At 34.6% G+C, this 23232-nt stretch overlaps 1 protein-coding gene across 3 annotated transcripts in view; it reads left to right on the top strand.

Moving 5' to 3' along the window:
- KLHDC10 (kelch domain containing 10) overlaps nt 1-23232 on the top strand; it is a 65413-nt gene that overhangs the window by 19398 nt on the left and 22783 nt on the right. The window contains exon 2 of one of the 3 annotated variants that reach the window (XM_074267939.1): nt 8294-8380. The exons of the other annotated variants lie outside the window; for them this stretch is intronic. Coding sequence (XP_074124040.1) covers nt 8294-8380 — 87 coding nt within the window. The remainder of the gene's footprint in view (nt 1-8293; nt 8381-23232) is intronic. 3 annotated transcript variants of the gene reach the window in all.

The raw sequence follows: 23232 nt of genomic DNA, 5'->3' as shown, positions 1-23232 counted from the left end.
CTTCACTGATTTTATTGCTTGATTATAGGGTGCTATAGCTAAGATCATGGGAAATGTAGGAGATGTAGATAGGATATTATAGGCTTTGTTATATGAAAATTGTAATGCAAATTGTCACAGAGCAATGATTATTATCACCTACCCCTTCATGCTGTTTGTGAAGTGTCCATTCAACTGTATCAAAGAGGAAAACAATTAAATTCTTGTTATAAATCCTCCACTATCCTGGTATTCATTAGCTATCCCAGGCATACAAATATATGAGGAAGTGCCTGTGTCTGTAACTATGATTAACACTGACAATATCAAAACATATCTTAACAAGAGACAATGTATAGCTTAAGGAATAGTCATTCCATCTGCACTTACCATTAAAATAGAAGATGATAATTGTGAATTAGCTCCACAGATGGATCCAAATTCAGAGGCTTTTATACAAACATATTTTACAAAGGCTACCATATTCACTCAGCCGATATTAAACCCTTACTTTGAATAACCAACAGTTTAAAGGATTAAACGATAGAGTGACAGGAGTAGGAGGCAATAAGGAAGCTTTGATGTCTGCTGAACCGATAAATTGGCAAAAGGATGGAAAGACAGGAACCATTTTCCCCTTAATAATAGGTGGCTTACATATTAACTTATGGGGTAGGAATATATTACATCAATTAGGGATGAAAATCACCACAGAATTTTAGGAGGCATCATTGCTTCTGTGGCATCCACCACTCTAAAAATGACTACTGACATACCTGTATGGGTGGAGCAATGGATCCTACTCAAAGAGAAAATAGCTGTTCTATATCAATAAGTACAAGAACTATTAGAATTAGGACATATGGAGGAAACAAATATGGAACTCCCCTGTATTTGTTACAAAGCAAAAATCTGATAAATGGATAATGTTAACAGATTTGAAACAAGTAAACTCAGTTTTGAAAGATATGGGTTCTTTACAAGTAGGTTTGCCATCCTCAAATATGGTCCTCAGGGAATGGCCCTTATGGATAATAGATGTTAAGGATTGCTTTTACTTTTTTATCCCTCTTCACCCTGAGGACAGGAATAAATTTGCTTTCTCAGAACTAACATATAATTTTCAAGGACCTGTAAGCATATTGTAGGAGATGCCAATGGCATGTTGATAAAGCTGTTAGCACGATAAGGAAACATTACTCTAATGCAGTCATCTTCCATTACGTGGATGATATTTTGGCTGGTCATTCACAGCCTGAGGATTTGGAGATGTTACAAATTAAAGAAAGATAATTGAAGTACTTAAGTTTGATAATATCATCAGAAAAAAATCAAAGACACCTCCCTTTTAGTTATTTGGGTTTCACTGTTCAGCCTGACGGTGTATATTAAAAACCACTTGAATTTCAGACTGATCAGGTACATATGTTAAATCAGATTCAAAAATTGACTGGGGACATTCAGTGGCTTAGGCACTGAGCTTGTACACCCAACACTAATGTTTCCTTTGTATAAAATGCTAGAGGGTGGTTTTTGGTTAGATTCTAGCAGGACATACACTCCTGAAGCCCTTGACAGCAAAGCAGAAAATACAAATGACAACAAAATCAAGCCCTCAGAGAGTACTTCCACAAAAAAGGGTAGGTACATGGCTCTGTTATTTTAGCTCCTGTACAACCCATAGGAGTTATACACCAAAACAATGACATTTATGAATGGTTATATATTTCAAAAGACAAAAAAATACTAGAACCATACTTAGACATGACAGCTGAAAAGGCAAGGAAAACATTGCTCAGAATAATCCAATTAACAGCAGAAATAGGAATGACATGGATTAACATAGACACGGATAGGTTAGATTGCTTAATAGCTACTCAGGAAACCTGGGCCATTTTGTTAGGGTTAGGAGAAGTAACAGCAGAAAAAATTCTGACCCAATTGCCATTCTATGAATAATGGCAATGGATATTTCCCATAAAAACAAAAGTACATCCTCTTAAAGGCTGTGTTCACTGATGCCACCAAGCAAAATAAAACAGCCATATATTCCCCACAATTGGGCATCTTTAATTTACCATACCTTACACCTCTACACAGCAAAATGAGTTGTATACCATTATACAAGTATAATATACATTATGCACACACACACACACACACACACACACGTATACAAAATAGACAAACTCATAATTTCAGAGAGCCACTATGCAGTTGGGATGATCCAGAGACAGCATATATAAAGGCTCAAACCAGATGTACCTTCTCATTGTTTCAGGAAGTACAAGAGTTGATTTTAATGAAAGTCTACCCTTTTTTTATATAATCCACATATGCTTTCATACGGATGGGCTGGGACCTATATTTGAAGGGAACAAAATAGTGGATGGTCTGCTTATACAATGTATTCTTCTCTGCCCTCTAGAACAAGCAATAAAAGTTCATGAACATTTGCTTCTCTCTGCCAGATCTGATTTATCGTATGGGGTGTCCATACAATACAAAGAAGCAGCAAGAATAGTAAAAGAATGTGTAGCTTGTGTACCACATTCTCAAAGATATGTAAGCCTGGGGACTAACCCCAGAGGTGACAGGCCAAATGATATATGGCAAATGGATTTTAAACATATGGGAAAAACATTTATGTTACAGTTGACACTTATTCAGGCTTTGGGGAAGCTGTTTTACATGTAATAAATCACTTATTTCACTGTTTTGCCTCTATGGATATCTCACACACTATTAAGATTGATAATGGACCCTCATATACCTCAGAAATATTATAGGAATTATTCATACATCTTATTTTTGGGATTCCTTACAACCCCACAGGATAGGTCATTGTAAAAAGGACTAATCAGACCCTTAAGAGATTCATCAAAAAACATAGAGGGAGATGGAGGTAGGGTCACTCAGCAAGATATAGATAAAGTAGTGTATACAATAAATTACTTAAAATTTGATTCAAATGAAGTCTAGCTATGAAATACTCTGGTGAACATAGAGAATTACTCAAAGATAATATCCCATCTTCTTTAAGAAAGCCCCCCCTAAGAACAAGACCATGATAATGAAAAAGGGTACTGAAGGATGGGAGGGACCCTCTAGGGTTCTAATGTGGGGGCCAGAATATGCTTGTATCTCCACAGGACAAAACCTTCAGCAGTGGATTCCCACTAGACATCTCAGAGTTGTCCATAGAACTGAAGAGGAAAAGAAGGAAGAAAAAGCAACTGTCCGATAAGAGGAGAAGACATGCCCCTAAGACCACTAGACAGATGTTTTCTGTATATATGGGTTTGTGTTACACACAATCAGGACTGGCAATAAAGGCCAAAAAATGCGCTGGACTCATGATGGCCTAGGATTGTCTCATGAGGGTAGGGTATCATGTGACACATGCTGGGCCTACAGGGGATGCCCTGCCATAGCGACACCCTCATTCACGTGGGAGGGTGGCAGCAGTGTGTATCTCTACATAAAGGATCATCAGGGTGGCCCCTTACAAGCCTTCATGGGACACATTCTGGTCATTCAAGAATTGGGCTGGCAGTTTGGCACATGAAAAACATCTTGGGCCCTGGTTTTTGGAAAAATAGCACGCAAATTGGATACCAGTTTTATACTAAAGCCTGTCCTGGAGGGAAAATATGCATTCATGTGGGGAGACTGTAACTGTTACCAGAGAAACCTAGATTTTTACAATGTTATTTATTGGAATTGTATACTGAAATTGAAAATCAGACTGTATTTGTGATCATTAGAGCTTATGTTTTAATGCTTTCTTTCAAAAGTGAGAAACAGACCTTAATCATTAGAAAAAAGAGAAGTATCATTGGAAATAGGAGCAGAAGTAGAGTTATTGAAATTCCAGGATCAATTACAATGTGAATCCAGATTAAACTGCTGAAATCTGATAATACCTCTTTCATGGTGGTTAAAATTAGAATCATGGATTGCCTTGTGTGATGTTATGTTGTCCTGTAATATTAGGATGCTGTTATAGATCTTTCTCCACCATCCTTTCAGAAGATGCAGTTCAAGAAAGGACTTTTTATTTAAAAGATAAAAAGGGGGAATTGCTGAGTTATGGGACCCTGCCTAGAGGGAGTACTGAGCCCACTTTGACCTTTGATGCACAATAAGTTTTCTGCCATGTTGCAGAAATGCCCTTGTTGAGCAAGGAACATTGATTTGTCATCGTGGGAAAGGGTGTGAGCCTGAGCCAGGGATGCCTAGACAGAGCCCTCTCGCCTGTGAATGAGCTGCTGAATTGCTGAATTGGCTCTCCTCCCATTGGCAGATACCATGTGTACGCAAATCCCATGGGCTGCTTCTCTGAATGGTGATCGGGGATTGTCTGCTGTCCATGCGCTGATCACACTTGCAAAAATGTGTATCAACAAGGTTGAGCAGCATGATAAACTGGAGTTCTTTTCCACCCTATGTATCCCCTGCCTCATTCATTTTGCCTCTGAGATCAAAGGGCTCATATGCCATAAGCTCTTAAAAGATGGCCACAACAGATAATCCTTTAGACATAGTTCCAAATTGCTCTCTAGAATGGTTGGATCAGTTCACAATTCCACCAACAATGTTTTGATGTCCCAGTTTTCCCCCATTCCTTCCAACAATTGTCATTATCTTTTCCTGTCATCTTAGCCAATCTAAGAGGGGTGTAGTGGTACCTCAGAGATGTATTAATTTATATTTTTCTAATAGTTACTTAGAGCATTTTTCCACATGACTTGAAATGGCTTGAATTTCTTCATGTGAACATTATCTGTTCATATTCTTTGACCATTTATCATTTGGGGAATGGCTTGTATTCTTACAAATTTGAGTCATTTCTCTGTGTTTTAGAAATAAGACCTTTATTAGAAACACTGGATGTAAACAAATTCTTTTCAGCTTTCTGCTTCTCTTCCAATCTTGACTGCATTGATTTTGTTAGTACAAAGTGGGGAGATTTTTTCATAGTCAAATCATTTATCTCTTTGTAACAAAGTGTAAGATGCTATTTTTCATCAGATTGCTTTTTAGTTTCCTCAGCAATTCTTATTGAATTAGTGCCTTTCCTTAATATAGTTTGTATTCTTAAACATTATATTGCTTTGTGCATTTGTTTGTAATTCTTGCTTTATGTAGTTTATTATACTGTTGTACTTTTAAAGTTTATATCCATTTTTATATCTTTTTTATATGACTTTATCTGATCTCATTAAGGTATATTCCTAGTAGTGGAATCTCAGTATTAAAGGGTATGGAAATTTTTGTTTTCCACAATGATTACACTGACAGTTGTACTTCACCAACAATGCACTATTGTGCCTATCTTCCTTCAGTCCCTCCAACATTGACCATTCCTATGTTTTTATCATTTTTGTCAATTTCCTGAGTATGAAGTGAAACCTCAGGTTTATTTGATTTGCATTCTTCTTTGAAACTGTTTCTTTATATCCATTGACGATCTACCTATTGGAGGAATCTCTTTTGGTTTAGCATCTTTTAGTTATCTATATCTTGGATACCAAAACTCATCTGAGAAATTTGATGCATTTTTTTTTCATATTTGATAACTTCCCTTCTTTTTTCTTAAATATATTAATTTTGTTTATATGGAAGTTTTTCAATTTCATATTATCAGTATTTTCTATTTTATCTTTGAAATTAACTCTTTCCTTTGTTTGGTCAAGAATACATTTCCTATCTATAGCTGTGAAAAGTAAATGATCTGTTGCTTTTCTGTTTTGGTGATTTTTTAAAAAAATATCATTGTTAATCTTAAATACCAAACATCAAAGCATCTAAATTAGTAAAGGAAAAATCAACTGAATTGCAAATCATAGTAACATAAAATATGGAATCACATAAAAATGGAAACATAGGAGAATTAATACCATTTGTTTAAAGAAATAAGAAAGCGCGCTCTCTCTCTCCCTCCCTCCCTCCCCTCTCTCTCTTTCTATATGTATACGTATATGTAGTCTTGCTGCTAAAATCAAAGAAGGATAAAGCAAAGAAAAATTATGGAACTATATCTGACTATTCCTTTACAAATTTTAAATGTGATCTTATCGAACAGATTAAGAAGTCATTCATTTTGACAATTGGATTTATGATGGATTCAGATGATTTAGTATTAGAAAAAAGGCAACATAATCACATTGAAAACAAAAAAATTCCAAGCCATATGATTGTTTTAATAGATAAATAGAAAAATCTTTCACAAAGTTCAGTTCTCATTTATGCTAATTGAAAAAACAATAACAAGAAAACTTTCTTGTAGTATAGGCACAGAAAATTTTTTAAATTACCAAAAAAATCCTAAAAAACATTTTATACAATAGGGATATAATGAAGGATTAAACCAGGGATCTCCATTCTTCCCACTGTTATTTGATAATAGTTCCAGAATGCTAGCAATAACAGTGACATAAAAGAAACTAAAAATATAAAGATAAGTAAAGGGGAAATTATCTTTGTGTGCTGATGACATGATGGTTTGCTTGGAAAATTCAGGGGGTCAATGAAAATGCTATTTGAGACAATAGCTTCAGCATAGTTGAAAGTTATAAAATGAATCCTCCAAATTTGTAGCATTATTGTATAATATCATATTGCAAGTGTTAATAATAGAAAGGGAAATTATATTCAAAACTACAAATTACACAAAATATTTGGGAATCACTCTTATTAAGGCATACACAATATTTGTGTATTCAGTTACAAAGAGCTCCTTAAACTATACTGTGCCAATATAAAATGAGAGTAGTAATAAAAGTTAATTTATGATTTTAATGTTTTAATAATTAGACTATTAATGGGATAATTTATTGATCTTAATGTGAAATTTGAGTTAAAAATGCTCTAAATTATTGAGGGAAATATGACATTGGTAGGAAGAAAATGACAAAGGTAGGAATGAAGAGAACAAAAATATGTACTATAAAGCAGCAATCATCAGAATAATTTGATATTTGTTAAACAGTAGAGAAGTGGATTAATGAAACAGAACAGACAAGAATCAGAAACAGTAGAATTTAGTAATCATGTATTTGATAAACCTCAAAACATAAATGAAAGAATGTAATAAATTCTTGATTAATTTTTAAAATATGCCTTTGTTTAAAAAAAAAAAAACTCCCCTAAATGGAGTTTTTTTTTTTTTTTTTTTTTTTTGTTTTTGTTTTTAATCTTTTGCGTAGGGGGCAGCTAGGTGGCGCAGTGGATAGAGGAGCATCAGCCCTGAATTCAGGAGGACCTGAGTTCAAATGTGGTCTCAGGCACTTAACACTTCCTAGCTGTGTGACCCTGGGCAAGTCACTTAACCCCAGCCTCAGGGGGGGAAAAATCTTCTGCGGATCTTTATGTAAAACTGAGGTTTCTGTTATATAATGTTTTGTAATACAACCATATAGGTTATAAAATTCTCTAATGAAGTTTTTGGGTATATCTGTGCTTAAGCCAACAACATCATGGGTAAATTTCTGAATGTAGTTTGATCAGTCTGAAAAAGAGAGCTAGTGTATGTTAAATTGAGAAGTGTTTAGAATTTTAAAAAATCTGTGGGCATAGCCTTAAACTTTAAGAAGACAAAAGTTGATCCATATTAAGGAAGTTTTAGGTATTGTGGTGCTGTTAATGTTTTTTAAAAAAGCATGGTTGTAATACTAATTTTTTAAAAGAGTGATATATTTACTTTTTCAGTTATGAAAATATAAAGGTGTTTAATGAATGATTTGACCCATATCTTAAAATATGGACTATGCAAATTAGGTTCTTTTAAAAAAAATTGTGCTCTATCGCTTATAGATATAACCCATTTAAGTAACAAAGAATAAAACATAGTAAAGAGTAGGTGTCTAAATGACTTTTTCTTCTAAAAGTCTAAATGACACTTTTTTCTTCCATCTTTTTTTTTTTTTTTTTTTTTAAAGCAGGATTTTATTTCCAGTATTTTTTTTTTGAACTTTGTTTATGTGCTATTTAGGTTAAGCCATAAGTACTTGGTAAATTTTGCCACAAGATGGCAACCTGTCATTCTCAAGCATGCAGAAGTTGTTCAAATAAATAAGACTGGACAAAATAAAAATGGTAGTCTCTAGTTCATGACTGGGTAATTGTTGAAAACATTAATTTCTGATTAAAGGTTAGTTTCTTTTCATTTGTGCAGTGTTAGTTTTTTATTATGTCCTTCAGCATTAAAGTATTTTTGTTTTTCTGTCTTTTTTGTTTTTATAACTATAATAACTGTATTACTTTATTATTTGTTGTATGTGTGACTCATTGCTGATAATTGTGGTAACAGGTAAGAAGAAAATACGATGGGACGCTGTTAGGAGATGCTTCATTCAGTCCTGTCCCATCCTAAGGATCCCTAAAAGGTTTTTGAGAGGTGGGTGATAATTAGCAAGAGATCTATACTTCATGTGGGTTCAAGGGAATTTTTTTTGAATTTTATAAATCCAGATTGCTGCTTCTTGCTGGTATATTAAGAACCAATATAGGTGTGTGGGTGGGAAAATCATAGAATAGACTTTTTATTTCAGTTTGTGAAAGAGGATTTCATATTTTCTCATTTCCAGTACAATCTTGTACAATGAGTCCCTGGTTCTGTTCATTTCACTTAGCATCAGCATATGTAAGTCTCTCCAGGCCTCTTTGAAATTATCCTGCTGATCATTTCTTATAAAACAATAAAATTCCATAATTAAAACATATTTGGGTAGAGGTGAATAGAATGATTTAATGTTTTAGAGGGTAAGAGAAGTTTATGGTCATATAGTACCTTCTTTACTTTTTTGAGCTAATCAAAAATGCTTTTGAAAGAAGTAATTATGGTTACAGGAAAACAGATGAGAAAGGTTTTTTTGTATACTGTTTATTTTTTTTTTTCCTCCTTCCTTCCTTCTCAGAAGAGGAACAAATAAATGTCAATGGGATATGTAACTCTCACTAGTGTGCTGGGTTTGTTTTTCTTTTTTCCCCATTGAATCAGAAATCTCAGAAAAGTTGAAAATTTTCTCCCTGTACCCAAAAAAGATTTTTTGAAATTGATTGTTGTTCCTAATTGTAATAATAATAAGTGCACTTTACATTTTTTCACTCACAGTCAGGAGGTTGGCCCTATTTTTTAAAAAAGTTTTTTATTTTCAAAGCATATGCATGGATAATTCTTCAACACTGATCCTTGCAAAACCTTATTCCAAATTTTTCCCTCCTTTCCCCCTCTCCCTCCCTCCCTCCCTCCCTCACTCTACTTAGATGGCAAGTAGTTCAATATATGTTAAACATGTTAAAATATACGTTAAATCCAATGTATGTAAACATATTTATACAGTTATCACACTGCACAAGAAAAATCAGACCAAAAAAGGAAAAAATGAGAAAAAAACAATGTAAGAGAACAATGACAACAAAAATAATGAGAATGCTATATTGTGATCCACATTAAGTTCCCACAGTCCTCTTTCTGGGTGCAGATGGCTCTCTTCACAAGATCATTGGAACTGGTTTGATTCATCTCATTGTTGGAAAGAGTCAAGTCCATCAGAATTGATCATCGTATAATCTTGTTCAGTGTATAATGATCTTTTGGTTCTGCTCATTTCACTTAAGTCTCTCCAGGCCTCTTTGAAATCATCCTGCTGATCATTTCTTATAAAACAATACAATTCCAATACATTCACATACCATAACTTCTTCAGCCATTCTCCAGTTGATGGGCATCCACTCAATTTCCAGTTTCTTGGTTGGCCCTATTTTTATAAATGAGAAAAATGAGGCAGATAGAGATTTGAGTGATTTGCCAGATTTAAATTTAGGTCCAATGCTCTCTGTTCACTATGCCTCTTAGCATCTCTGTTTTGATATGTAAGTAATTGCTATTATTATTATTTTTTTTTAGTTTGGTAATTGTACTATAAATACATAAAAAGTGTAGCTCATGAAAACAACTATCACTTATATTTTAAAAATAGCTTTAAATCATATAGCTAACCCAAAATAGTTGATATGGAGTTTTTGTAATTTTGGCTTTTAAACATCACAGAACTCCCTCTGACCCTTAAACAAAGTCTCTTTATTCCTTTATGCAGAGCTCTTACTATATTAGTTATTATGTTGCTCAATTTCCAATATTTTTAAAACTTAAAAGTATAAGAAATTGAGTAATATATTGAATGGTAGAACACTGAATGTTGAATCAGAAGACCTGGATTTGAATTCCAGTTCTGCTAATGATGGGAAGACTGGTCAGAGCATGTCATCTCTTTAGTCTTCTGTTTCCTCTTCCATAAATGGTGAAGTTGGACTGGGTGATCCATGTACTAAGTCTTTTTGAATCAGTAGAATCTAGGATTGTATGTGTTCTAGAGGCAAGCATACTTGTCATAGTACTTGATGACCTGATAGTGAGTGAGGAGAGCATAAACATTAACAAACAAACTCAAGAGCTTAAAAAGACAATGATAGCTCCAAATATTTCAGTAGTCATTAAGGAAAGTATCAGACTCTTCTGAAACAATCTGAAGATAATCTCAAATAATTGTGAATTTCAAACAGTACTATCTAGTAAATCAAACAGCAAATGACTCAGTATGGTGGGTATAAAGAAGCTACAGCATTTTCCATCAGTTATTTGTATGCAGAAAGTAGTATAAAAGATGTCCTCTTCGATGTACATAAGCTGAAAGTAGACTAGGAAAAAAGTGCTCTTCTGTGCAAATAACTCCAGCATGAAATAAGACTTTTATTATTCAATCCTGTGGACTTCAAGTAACCTCTATAGAAAAACTATTTCTTTGCCTGACCTTCCTATAAGAGAATGATGTTAGTTTTTTTTTTTTTTTAATTTAAAAATTTTTTAAGTGGTAGCTTTTGATTTTCAAAATACATACAGAGATAGTTTTCAGCTTATTCACCCTTGCAAAACCCTGTGTTTCAAGTTTTTCTCCCTCCCTTCTTCCTACTCCTCTCTCCTGGACAGCAAACAATCCAATATATGAAAAAAATTAAGCAAATAACAAAAAGTGAAAATACTATGTTATGATTCATACTCAATCCCCACAGTTCTCTCTGGGTGCAGATAACTCTCTTCATCACAAGACCTTTGCAACTGGCCTGAATCACCTCATTGTTGAAAAGAGCTATGTCCATTAGAATTGATTATCACATAATGTTTATTGCTGTGTACAATGATTTCCTAGTTCTGCTCATTTCACTTGGCATCAGTATATAACTCTCTCCAGGCCTCTCTGGAATCATCCTGTTGGTTGTTTCTTATAAAAAAAATAGTATTCCATAACATTCACATACCTCATTCAGTCATTCTCTAACTGATGAGTATCCTCTCAGTTTTCAGTTTTTTGCCATTACAAAAAGGGCTGCTGTGATTATTTTTGCACATGTGGGTCTCTTTCCCTCCTTTAAGCTCTCTTTAGGATATAAATGCAATAGAGACACTGCTGAATCAAAGGGTATGGACAGTTTGATAGCCCTTTGTTCAAAATTCCAAATTGCTCTCCAGAATGGTTAGATCAGTTTGCAAGTCCACCAACAATGTATTAATTAGTGTTCCATGTTATACTATCTACTTAAAGACTTCCAGGAGATGGAATGTCATGTGTTTTATGAAAGCAGGTCAGTTTGTCTCCAGGCAAATTGGGTTAGGGAGTAGTGTATAGTCAGCTTGGAAAGACAGTGGAGCCAGAATGTGAAGAACATTAAAAAAAGAAAATTTTCTTCCACTTAAACTAAAGGTAGCATACACTTGCTTGCTGGATTTTTTTTTTTTTTTTTTTTAGTAAGAGAATGACATGATTGTATTTGTGTTTTAGGAAAATCAGTTTGCCACCTATGTAAAGGATGAATTGGAGAGGAGAGAAACTTTGCTGAGTGATCAGTGAATTAAGGAAAAAGCCTTTATTAAGAGGTTGTAAAGTAGGCCAGATGAGAGATGATGAGGATTTGGATTAGGGTGATTTTGGTGTGAGAAGAGAGGATGGATGTAAAAGACATTTATAAGTGGGACAGACAAGACTGATTGTATTTTGGGAAGTGAGAAATTAAAGATAATTCCTAGGAAACCAGCACAGTTGTATAGAGTCTTCTTCCCTTTATACTTTTGCTCTTTTGTTCCACTTCTTCAGACATCCCTTTTCCTCATCACCTGTGATGTTCTGTTTCTGTAAATTGTAATTGTTCTCTGAGAGCAGGATTTCTTGAGAAGCTTCTGGTGGCAGCCTTCCTTTCAGTTCAGTTCAATAATCCCAAAATGCAGCCAGGAGTCCAGATCCTTTATTGTGTCCTTCAAACTCTTGAATCTTTTCCTGGGGTCCAGCTAGCTTTAATAGAGGCCTAGCTCTCTCCTTGGTTCCCCGATGAGCCCTTGTCCGAATGCCTTTGAATCCAAAATTTAGTCCTTCAGCCTCCAGCCTCTCATCCTCCCCAATGTCTTCAGCCAGCACAAAGGTAGACATGGGAATGGATCTGCCTCTGCCTCTGCCTCTGAGAGTGGGATTGTGGGTTACATTGGGCTTATGGAAACTCCCAGAAGTCAATCCTAGTTGTGAATCTCCCAAAGTCCTCTTTGGCCCTGAATCTCCCGAAATCCTCTCCTCCAAAGTCCCCTGAAGTTCTCCCAGGAAGTTCTCTCCTTGACTGAATGAATCCTGGCTTTTTATATCCTTGCAGAGAATGGGCTTGTGGGAGTTCCTTAAAAGTTGCTCTCTTAAAGGTGTGAATCTCATGGAATTCTAGTAAATAACATTCCTGAACTAGAGAACTGTTAAGTACCATGCTAAATTACATAATTATATCCATTCCAGTGACTTAGCACCTTGTAAGAATCCTAACAATCACCCTTACATGCTTCTAATCCCCTTTTCATGCAATTGTGCTTTCTACATTTGCTACATATTAATGTAATTTAGCATCATATAGGCTCTACTAAAAGGTAGACAACTTATTAATTCATTATTGACTCTTACCATGTTTCTCTCAGCAACTATCCCAAACTTCTTTCCTCCTTACACTCCCAACAGTAACACCAAAATCTCTGTCTCAGCAGGTAGACTGTGCTGTCTACTAGAGAATATCTATTCATTGTGAGTGCCTTCATGTTCTGTGTACACCTCAAAATCTTTCTATAACTTCACTTGTTCCGTCTTCCTTTGTTCTGGTCAGTGAGGGTAGAGGGTGCCCCTTTTTCTTTCAAAGCTAATGGCTTCTTTTTGTACCCTTGATCATATTCACTCTCCTTTAGGAGCTTGTCTTATGTTTCTTTCTTCTTTTAAAAACTAATTTTAATTGATAGCTTTTGTTTTCTTATTACTGAAATTGCTTCCATTATTTAAGAGCCATCCCATATAACAAAAAAACTATTTTTTGAAGAAAGAAAAATGAAAGAGAAAAAACCCTAGAAAAACCTTGATTGATAAATTGAAAAAAAATCTGAAAATATATGTGATATTTTCCACTTGTGGCCTTCCCACCTCTGTAAAGTTGTATCTTCTTTGGAACTTGCTATATAGTTTTGTAACATGATCTCACTCTTCCATCAGTTCACTTAAATAATTTCTTAAATCTATGCTTTTCTACTCATGTACCACAATTTGTATAGCCATTTCTCAGGCAATGGAAACTACTTGGTTTGTGTCTACTTTCTTGAAAAAGAAATACTATTGTAAATATTTTGGTGTATTTGTCTTTATCCTTTTCATTCTTTTTCTGTTGGCTTGTCACCCTCATTATTTTGTTTTATTTTGCTGAGGCAATTAGGGTTAAGTGACTTAAGTTAGGCTAAGAAGTATCTGAGACTACATTTGAACTCAGGTCCTCCAGACTTCAGGGCTGGTACTCTATCTACTGCACCATCTAGCTGCCCCTGGTCTCCCTCATTCTTAAAAAAACTTTCCTTTGATCCTGCCAATTCTGAAAGCTATTCCATTGTATTTCCCCCCCCCCCCCACTTTCTTTTTTTCCAGCCCATTTTGGCATAGGAAGTCAAGAGATTTTTGAAACTAGGGACAGAATCTAGCCAAATGGGTGCCACAAAGTTTTCTAGTGTTGGGACTGAACAAGCTGTTTCCTTTATCTGTGCTCTGCGACAAAGGAGAGATCCCAAGGACCTGATCTTGGGCACAGAATGGCAATAGGTGCTAGCGAGAAGCTCTGGGCTCCCTGCCTACTGCTGAGTCACACCTAGTGACTTGAGGAGGGGACTTTACATCTCTTCAGGGCAAGGATTAATTGCAAGCACTCCTCTACTAGTGAGTGAGGAGCAAATAGAGCAGCAGGTAATAGCTATTTGGCTCTGACTGAGGGTAGATCTCTCTCCTAGCCCAATCTGAATCTTGCAGCAGAATAACCAAGGCAGGGAGCCTGCAGTTCTTTCATTCTGAACCTTCATAGCTTTCCAGATAGATAATGGTGGCATAGCGTAGCAACAATGTCCTGAAGTTTAACCAGGATCAAACCTACTACTGTGTTGCTTAGACTGAACTAGTCAGGAACTTGCAGAGCTCAGATCAGGAAGGTAGCTCTCAGACTTCACCTTAGATCAGAATTCTGTGAGTGTACTGAAAGCTTATTCCTGAAATCCTGGAAGAACTGTCTTGGGAAAGTATTAGGGATCCAAGAAAATACAAAATATGTCCATGCATGACTGAACCTCACTCCAGATATGGGGAAATCCTGGTCTTAAACACAAAGTCCTAATTTGGGAAATGAGGCAGAACAACAAGGGGGGAAAAAAACCTACCAAAAAGAGCTGTTAATGTAATAAAGACACTAGATACAAATGCAGAAGAGAATAACTCCAAAATACTGACAAAGTCTCAAAAACACCACATGAGCACAAATTCAATGAGAATTTCTGGAAGAGTTGAAGAAAGAATAAGATAAAAAATGATGTTATAAGTGAAATGAGAGAGTTAGAAGAAACAATTGGGAAATAAATATGCTGTAAAACATAAAAACATTTAGAAATCATTGACTACTTGAAAGAGGTGACTAAAAAGGACAGCCCCAGACATCATACATTTTTAAAAAATTTAATATTTTATTTCCCCCCAATTACATGTAGAAACAATTGTAACATTCTTTTTTCAAATTTTGATTCCAAATTCTCTTCTTCCCTTCCCCAAGTGGCAAGGCAAACAATTTGACATGCATGTGTAGTCATGCAAAGCAATTTCCATGTAAGTCATGCTGTGAAAGAAAACACAAACCTTAGAAAATTAAAGAAAAAGGTATCTTTGATCTGCATTCAGGTTTCACCAGTTATTTCTCTGTAAATGAATAGCACCCTTTAAATCCTCTTTAGAAGTTAGACATCAAATTTCTTTTTTTAATAGCTTTTTATTTTTCAAAATACATGCAAAGATAGTTTTCAGTATTCATCCTAGCAAAACCTTGTCCTCCTGATTTTCCTTTCTCCTTCTCCACTTCCCCCCTCCCCTAGAGAGCAACTAATCTAATATAGGTTAGGCATAGACATCATATTTCAAGAAATCTTAAAAGAAACTTGTTCAGATATTTTAGAAACAAAGGGAAGAGTAAAAATAGAATCTATTGCCCAGGTGTTAGAAGAAACCTTGAAATTTAAAAGTCCCAAGAACTATATATGACCCCCATCAGGTCAAAGGAAAAATACTACAACCAGATAGCGTTCAAGTACTGAAGAGTCACAGTTAAGATTATAGCACATTTCTTCTGCCTAAATTTTTTTTATTGTGTCATACCAATCAAACTAGCAAAAGTTATTTTATAGAGAAAAAATAATAGCATAATTCATTTGAAAAACATAAATAAGATCAAGCATATTAGGGGAATTAATGGAAAAAAGTGAAGCAAGATCGCCTAGCCATATCAGTTATCAAACTATATTATAAAGTGATAAATTATCAAATTCTGGTATTGGCTAAGAATTAGAGTGGTGGATCAATGAAATAGATTAAGTACAGTAGACAGTGGTAAATGGTCATAATAATCTGTTGTTTGATAAACCTCCAGCTTGTGGAACAAACTTCTTGGAAGACTCTGGCTGAAACTAGGTATAGATAAGTACCTTACATTATATACCAAGGTATTGTCAAAATGAATACATGATTTAGACATAAAAGGATGATACCATAAGCAAATCAAGGGGAACATGGAAAATTTTACCTGTCAGATCTATGAATAAGGGAAAAATGTATGATGAAATAAGAGAAAGAACATCTTAGGATGTAAAATTGGTCATCTTGATTACATTAAATTAAAAAGTTTTTGCACAAACAAAACCATTGTTGCCAAGATCAGAAGGAAAGCAAGAAACTGGGGAAATTTTTTTTTTTTTTAACAAGCTTGTATGGTAAAGACCTTATTTCTGAAATATATAGAGAATTAAGTCAAATTTATAAGAATACAATTGATAAAGGATATGACCAGATGGTTTTCGGATTTAAAAAAATCAAACTATAGTCATATAAAAATCACTTAATTAGAATAATAACTAAAACAATTGAGATACCATTTCAAACCTATCAGATTGATATGTCAGAAAAGGAAAATGATAAATGTTGAAGAGGACATGAGAAAATTGGGATACTGATCACAAATGGTAGAATTGTGAATTCCCACCATTCTGGAGAACATTTTGGAACTATGCCCAAAGGACAATCAAACTGTACATATACAGCAATACCAATACTAGTCTTTATCATAAGGAGATTTTTTAAAAAGGAAAATATTTATAGCATTTCTTTTTGTGATGGCAAAGAATTGGAATTCCTATCAACTGGAATACAGCTAAACAATATGGAAATGTTTTTCATGATTTTACATATGTAACTTGTGTCAAATTGCTAATCATCCCTTAGAGAGGGAGAATGTGATGGAGATAATTTGGAATGTTAAAAATTGCTTTTATATGTAATAAGGAAAAAATAAGTTAGCTTTTTTTTTTTTTTTTTTAAGATCATAGTAGGTTTCCATAAAGGAGAAAAAGAAAAAGGCATACAACCAGTAACAAACTTACCCAGCAAAGTGAAACTTTAATGAAATAGAAAATTTTCGTATATTCCTGATAAAAAAGACCAGAGTATGCAGAAACGTTGAAGTACAAACATAGAAGTTAAGAGTATCATAAAGATAAATATAAGTGAGCACTTAGAAGAGACTAGACAAGGGTAAAATTTTTATGTTCTTATATGAGAGAGCTCTATCATTAACTGTTGTCATGGGAAAGGAGTCTTTTAAGACAGATGGCTTAGAAATGCTTTGTTTTATGTTTAGATTATTTTAAAAAGGGAAAAGGAGAGGAAAAGGAATACACTAAGAAGAAGGGGGGTGAAGGAAGGGGAAGGAAATTTAATTTTACATAATTTAGGTGAGCAAATAGAGGATTATACAAATGAGCAAAGGGATGGAGGAAAAGGATAATATTTGAATCTTCCTTTAATTTGAACGGATTACAGGAAGAATATTCACATGCAGAGTTATATGTAAAAATATATTCAGCAGAGAAAAAGGGAAAGGGGAGAAAGAAAAGGGAGAAATAAGAGAGAAGGTTGGTAGATTAAGGAAGGAATTGTTTGTACTTAGTTTTTGAAAAGGATCAGTTACATCGTAGGATGATGTCTTGACTTGAGCATGGATTGGATTTTAGCAAGATGGAGTTATGCAAATTGTTAGCTTCATTCTCATTCAGAGTCCTTGAAGTCCAATGGCAAAACAGAAGTCTGGACAATTGGTGATGGCCTAGGGTGCAGCTGACTGAGCTCTGTGCTCCATTGTTTGTTTCAGCCACCTTTATGGTCTTGGAACAAATTGTTCTCATCTCTACATTCTGCTGAGGAAAGTCTTTGTGTGCTAGCTCACTAGTGGCTTTGGTCCATTAGCTAAAGCCCCTCTGCCAAGAGAGGCTTATCCAGGGTATGACCACTGTGTGTGCTGTGGTTTCTTGGAGCCACAGATGAGAGTAATCCTAAGTAAGATAAATTCTAGGGAAAGTTGAACATGAAGTAGGGTTTAAAAGCAAAAAAAAAAAAAAAAAAAAAAAAAAAAAAAAAAAGAGCCTGTGATTGGGCAAAAGAAATGAAGTGGGATAGGGGAATTAGAAGATTGCATGAAACCTAGAACCTTGGTGCTTATAGCATGCTTCTCTCCTTCCGTCCTGTTCTTTATAAAAAGAGGCAAGATTTGTCAGCTGATTGTCTAAGGTGTAAAATAATAAGACTTTAAGCATGATCCAATAAGAGCCTGAGAAACTGGAAAAATTTCTCTCTTAGAGAGAAGTTTGAAAGAATGGGGGTGGTAGGGAGAATAATAAATTTATTTTTACTCATTTGATGTTAAGATATATGTCTTTGAATAATCCAATTTGAAATGTATGAGCAGGCAATTAAATGCAATAAAATGACTGAAATGCTGGGGAGAAACTGGTAATAAAATCTTGCATAGAATCTGGCATTTAACAAAGTAGAACCAAACACATTGACAAGTGAAAAAGAATGTGTTTACTTTTTTTCCTTTACAAATCTATTAGATTTTTAATAGTATTTTAGTTTTCTATATTTTTTTTTGGTGAAACTTTGTGTTCTCAATTTTTCTGACTTTCATCTTCCCCCTCCCCAAGACATCAAACAATTTGATGTAGGTTAAAGATGTGCGATCCTTTCAAACATGTTTCCACATTTGTATGTCCAAGAAAAATCAGACCAAATAGGAAAAAAAAAGACCATAAGAAAAGAACATGCTTTAATAACATTTAGTTTCTGTAGTTCTTTCTCTGGATGTGATTGGTATTTTCACATCCTAAGTCTGTGAGAATTGCCTTGAATCACCCCATAGTTGAAAAGAGACAAGTCCATAACAGTTGATCATGATGTAATCTTGTTGTGTATAATATTCTCCTGTTTCTGCTCATTTCACTCAGCATTAGTTCATGCAAGTCTTTCCAGGCTTTTCTCTTTTTTTCAGCCTGTTGATTGTTTTTTATACAAGAATAATATTCCATAGCATAAGATATCATAGATTATTCAGCCATTCCCCAACTGATGGGCAGCCACTCAATTTTCAGTTCCTTGCCACTATAAAAAGGGATGCTATGAATATTTTTGCACATCTGAGTCCTTTTCCCTTTTTTATTATCTCTTTGGGATATAGACCAGTAGAGACACTGCTGGATCAAAGGGTATACACAAAGTTTGATAGCCCTTTGGGCATAGTTCCAAATTGCTCTCCAGAATGATTGGATTATTTCACAACTCCACCATAGTGTCCCAGTTTTCCACATCCCTTCCAATATTTATCATTATCTTTTCCTGTCATCTTAGCCCATTTGAGAGGTATCTTAGAGTTGATTTAATTTTCATTTCTCTAATGTTATTTATAGAATTTTTTTCATATGACTAGAAATGATTTTAATTTCTTCATCTGAAAATTGTTCATATCCAGTGAAAAAAAATTTAAAAAGTAATTATAGAGGAGCAGCTAGGTGGTGCAGTGGTTAGAGCACCAGCCCTGAAGTTCAAATAGGACTTCAGACACTTAATACTAGCTGTGTGACCCTGGGCAAGTTACTTAACGCCAATTGCCTCAGCAGAAGAAGAAGAAGAAGAGGAAGAAGAGGAAGAAGAGGAAGAAGAGGAAGAAGAGGAAGAAGAGGAAGAAGAGGAAGAAGAAGAAGAAGAAGAAGAAGAAGAAGAAGAAGAAGAAGAAGAAGAAGAAGAAGAAGAAGAAGAAGAAGAAGAAGAAGAAGAAGAAGAAGAAGAAGAAATACTTAGTAAAACCATAACTCAGAGAGTTCTCATTGTATTAACAGGTTTATTTTGATTGGAGAGGTGTGATTTTTCACCTTGAATCTTCAGGCTCTATCTTTAGGTCCTTAGATCACATATTAAAACAAAGGCCAACCCCTCTACAATATGGCTTTGTTCCTATCTTTTCCTTATTTTCCATCTCCCCTTTTCTCTCTCCCCCTACTCACCATTTTCAGCTTCAAAGTGAACCAATCTGCTGGTTCCTAATATACTGCCTTGAAAAGTGTCCAGGTACCCTTCATCCTTAAAAAAAATCTTCACTAGTCTCTATTTCCCTCTTATAGGTCTTCTCAGTCAGAATCCTAGGAAAAGCCACTTATCCCTGTTTATCCCCTTTTTCTTCTCTAACCCTTCATAACTAAGTTTCTAGCCATATCACTTGACTAAGAGTAATTACTCTTACTATAGTTAGGAGATTGCCAAACAAGATGTTCCTTTGTTCAGCCCTCATCTTTCTTGACGTGCTGCATTTGACACTGTTGACCAGCTTTCCTGAATAAATTTTCCTTATATCCATTTCATGCCTCTTGTGGGTGTTCCTCATAGTTTTCCATACTTTTTTCCTTGGGGATTTCATCATCTGTCAATGACTCCCACATAATTTTTAAAAAATCACTTACTAAATTAGCCTTACTGTGTGCCAGGCACTGTGCATATACATATAAACACATAAGATATGCCCTCAAGGAGTTTGCATTCTAATGTGGAGAATCTACCTAGCCCATTTCTCTTCTGAGGCTCAATCCCACAAGACCAGTAGCCTATTAAATATTTCAAGTTAGATTTCCCAAAGATATCTCAAACTTAACATGTCTTATTTTTTCCCACAATCTATTCTTCCTCCAAACTTAATTATTTCTATTGAAGATTCTTCCATTCTTTCAGTCTCTCAGGTTCATGACAGATTTGACCACATGACTGCTGGCTAACTCCAGTGTCATTCTGTTGTCTCTAAGATAAAATACACATTTCTCCATTTAGCTTTTAGAGTCTGGTCCCAGACTATCTTTTCAGCCTTGTGCTTTATGATCCATCTATCTCCATCATCTATTCAAATTGTATCTGTATCATAATGTCATAAGTTACTATGTTGTCTGGTTCTCCATGTATTGGCCTGGCCATCTCATGCCTGGAGTTTTCTCCTAAACTCAGTTCTTCTTTGAATGTCTCTTTTAAGATTAGCACAGATACTACCTTCTGCATGAAATCCTTCATTAGCCCTTATTCTTCTAATTCATTCCTTCTCAACCTCACTGTACTAATTATGCATCTATTTTTATCTTTATCACAGTTAGGATGTACATACTTACATATATACTTGTTATCTTCCCCTTTAGAATATAATCTTCTTGTAAGGAGGGATTGCTTCATTGATGGTTCTTGGACCAGTCCATAATATAATGCCTAGAGCATAGTAGTAGTCATTCAGTAAGTACTTGTGAATGCTTGGCTTTGACCCTTGTGATCTTTGTGCTTGATTTCTGTTTATTTTGGAATGTTCACAGATGTTCCTTTATTCTTTTTTTAAAAAAATACTTCTATTTAACCATCCTAAAGCAAATTGTTTTCCCTTTCAGTCTGCCTTTAAAAAAATTATCCCTTATTAATTAATTACATTTTAATTTATAGCCTGAGAATTTAATTTCTTTTTTTGTTTTTATACATTCTTTATAATTTAGCATGTGATCCAATTTTTATTGATATGTTTATTTTTACATCACCTACATTTGCCAATTCTCCTACTCTTTCCCTAGTGGCAATGTTTTATCTACATTTGAATAAAAAGTAAATTCTCTCTGGACAGCTTCACATCTAGTATGTGGAGTCCATACTACCTGGAAGGCTGAGGCTGACAGAGTTCTTGACCTCTTGGGTATTCTGAGCTAAATCAGGTATCCATGACAAGTAATGTTTTTCTCAGCTATTCTTTGTTACTTTTTCCTTTAATAATGTAGTTGCCAAGCTGTTGGTTTTATAACAATATTTAAAATCTATATAATAAATTTTTTTGGTGAGGTAGTTGGGATTAAATGATTTGCCCTGGGTCACATAGCTACAGATATTAAATGTCTGAGATTGGATTTGAACTCCTCCTGATTCCAGGGCCAGTGCTCCATCCACTATGCCATCTAGCTGCCCCAGTATCTAATATAGCTGTCAGTGATTCCTTTATTCTTACGTAGTTCTCATGCTTTTTAACATGATTTCATTGCATCCTGAAAATTGGCAAAAAAAACAAAAATCGGAAACAGATGGTGTTGAAGGGCTTATAGAAGGATAAATGAACCAATATATTACCAGTGGAGCTGTGAAGTGATACCACTATTTTGGAAAGCAGTTTGAAATCAGTTAAAGTGACTAAAATGTCCTTACCCTTTGACTCCATTACTGGACATATACTCAGAGGAAATAGAGAAAAAGATAAGTCTCTATATACTCCAAAACATATTCATAGCAAATTCTTTTGTGTTAGCTAACAATTGAAAACAAATGATTATACTAATTATAATGATTATAAGAAATGATGTGTATGATGAATACAAGAAAGCATGGGAAAATCCATATCAACTGATGCAAAGTAAAATATGCAATCAAGAAAATGACATATATGACTACTATAACAATGTAGTAGAAAGGATGACAACTCCCCTAAATAAAAACAAAATGTAACAAAATTATAAGGATCAAATAGGACTTGCAATGATGTGTTTTGAGAATATATCCCCCAACTCACCCCTTTGTGAAGTTTTTTTTTTTTTTGTTTTTTTTTTAATTTTTGGATTTTTGGACTTTTTTGAAATATGGATCAGCTGTGCTGACTTTTCTTCCCCTCTCCAAACATACTGTTTGTCAATGGGAAGACTCTTGGGAAGGGGAGGTAGAGCAGTGGGACACATTGTATACTATGGTAATGTCAGAAATAAAAAATATCAATAAAAACTTTTAAAACAAAAACACGATTCAGTTCCTGATTTTTTGAAGAGGGGCCAGTGTAGACTTTGGACTAATTATCTTTAATCCTTTTAAACTTGCAGTTGACTTTTATCAGTATATTTCTTGTGGGCAATGTGTTATCTTGTATTTATTCTAAAATATCCATTTTTAAAAAATTTCACTGTTATGACTTTTGTTTTTATATGTCTTTCCTGAACCAGTTAGACCATTGAAATAATATTAAGCATACCTAACTAAACAATAGAATTGACTATCTGATAACATAGGCAATATTCAATATTTTTCTCTGCTGAGAGAGAGATATTTCATCATTTGTCTTTGTGGGCCAAGATTGGGTTTGTGGGCCAAGATTGGGTTATTACAGTTAATCAGACTGGATACTTTTCAGTGTTTTTATTACTTTTTCATAGTGTATATTCTCTGAGTACTGCTTACTCTTTTAATTTATACAGGTTTTGCAGTGCATCTATGGTTTCATTATTTTTGT

The sequence above is a fragment of the Sminthopsis crassicaudata genome, chromosome 5 (genome assembly GCF_048593235.1).
Source record: "Sminthopsis crassicaudata isolate SCR6 chromosome 5, ASM4859323v1, whole genome shotgun sequence".
Taxonomy (NCBI): Eukaryota; Metazoa; Chordata; class Mammalia; order Dasyuromorphia; family Dasyuridae; genus Sminthopsis; species Sminthopsis crassicaudata.
The sequence above is the reverse complement of the archived record's forward strand: the minus strand, read 5'-3'. Positions and strand labels throughout refer to the sequence as shown.